Consider the following 1,402-nt stretch of genomic DNA (forward strand, 5'->3'; position numbering starts at 1 on the left):
TTGGAGGGACTGTCTTTCGGCCGATCGAATTGAGCTATTGCGGATCAGACCTAGCCTTCGGTGTATTCGGGCACACCTGGAGAAGGTGATCCATACCGAGGAAGCCTTTCCCGGAGGACAGCCCTCAACGACAACCACAGAAGACAGCCCCAAGTCATGCTCGAACAGATCGTCACAAGGCTAAAGAAACACAGCGTACGCGTTGCAATCTCGGTTCGACATGGCTTGCAGCAGCGCAGCGGTCGATACCAACAGGATCGCGAGCAAAGGGTGAACTCGCAATAAATGACAATGCACCGCGTGAGAAGGAGTAATATCAGGGACACCGCTCGCCGCGGGCCGTCTTGATTGAGCACGCATCATTCACCGCCTCATCTTTTCACATCCCCAAGATGTTCAGCATGGTTTACGAGCCAGGCAACCGCGCTTACTACGTGACCGCAGACGATGCTCGCGCAGGGCCGTGCGTGTTTGCTTGGATCCTTTTTATATGGTCAAGCCTGACCATGATCGCCCGCGTGTATGCGCGGAGGCAGAAATGGACGTGGAGCGACTGGTGTTCTTGTAAGATGTGCTGGCGTGGAAGAAAGACTGTCAACAGCTGACCGAGTTTCCAGTGATTGCATACGTGAGTGACCTGAGCAGCGCAGCGACTGCATCGACGGAGGCGGAAGACTGACATCGATCAGGTTGTTGGCTTGGCGCACTTTTCGCTGCTGCTCACAGGCTTGGCCGACGGTCTCGCCACTAGCTCCAGGTCGACCGTTCACGACAAGGATGTGGCACTCGTGAGTCGACTGAGGTAGAGTTATGAAACGGACAAACCTGAATAACGATCAGCAGCGATATTTCGTCAGCCAGGCGCCACTGCTGCTTTCCGTAGAGCTGACGAGATGCTCCACCAACATGTTCATCGCCTTCGAGATAATAGGGGCAACTCAACTGAGGCGGGTGAGCTTGATCAGTGTCGGCGTGATGGGCATCTGGGCACTCAGCGCGCCGTTGGTGGCGATGATCGAGTGTGGTTCGGTGAAGCCGGGGAAGTGGATGTGCGCCGGCGAGGTGAGTACAGAGATAGCACTGTCACGAGCGCAAACGTTGACGACAGAAGCAGGGGCCGCGGCGACTCACGATCCTGTTGATCGACGTCTTGTTGGAAGTCTTGCTGATAGCGTGGACGGTCGCCGTCGTTTGGACCCTCCGGCTTTCTTGGGGAAACAAGCTCAAGGTGGTGACTGCCTTTTCATGCAGGCTGTTGTGAGCCACAATACCCGCCGCGGCACGACAGAAAGGAGCTCACAAGTGACAGGGTCGTGGGCTGCGGAGTCGGCCGCTACATTGCTTACGAGCAATACCTACATCATGGCAGACCTACCGTAGGTCTGGCACCGACGCTAGAGTG

General features: G+C 56.3%; 1 protein-coding gene across 1 annotated transcript; it reads left to right on the forward strand.

The window, feature by feature from the left end:
* Window positions 1-392: 392 nt before the first annotated feature.
* WHR41_09475 (uncharacterized protein) lies at window positions 393-806 on the forward strand (the record flags this gene model as incomplete). Its single annotated transcript, XM_069378078.1, has 3 exons — window positions 393-564; window positions 618-628; window positions 690-806. 3 exons carry the CDS (start codon window positions 393-395, stop codon window positions 804-806), a joined length of 300 nt encoding a protein of 99 aa, XP_069224876.1.
* Between the last annotated feature and the right edge of the window lie 596 nt (window positions 807-1,402).

Source organism: Cladosporium halotolerans (genome assembly GCF_011745625.1).
Source record: "Cladosporium halotolerans strain TM138-S3 chromosome Unknown Sca179, whole genome shotgun sequence".
Classification (NCBI taxonomy): Eukaryota; Fungi; Ascomycota; class Dothideomycetes; order Cladosporiales; family Cladosporiaceae; genus Cladosporium; species Cladosporium halotolerans.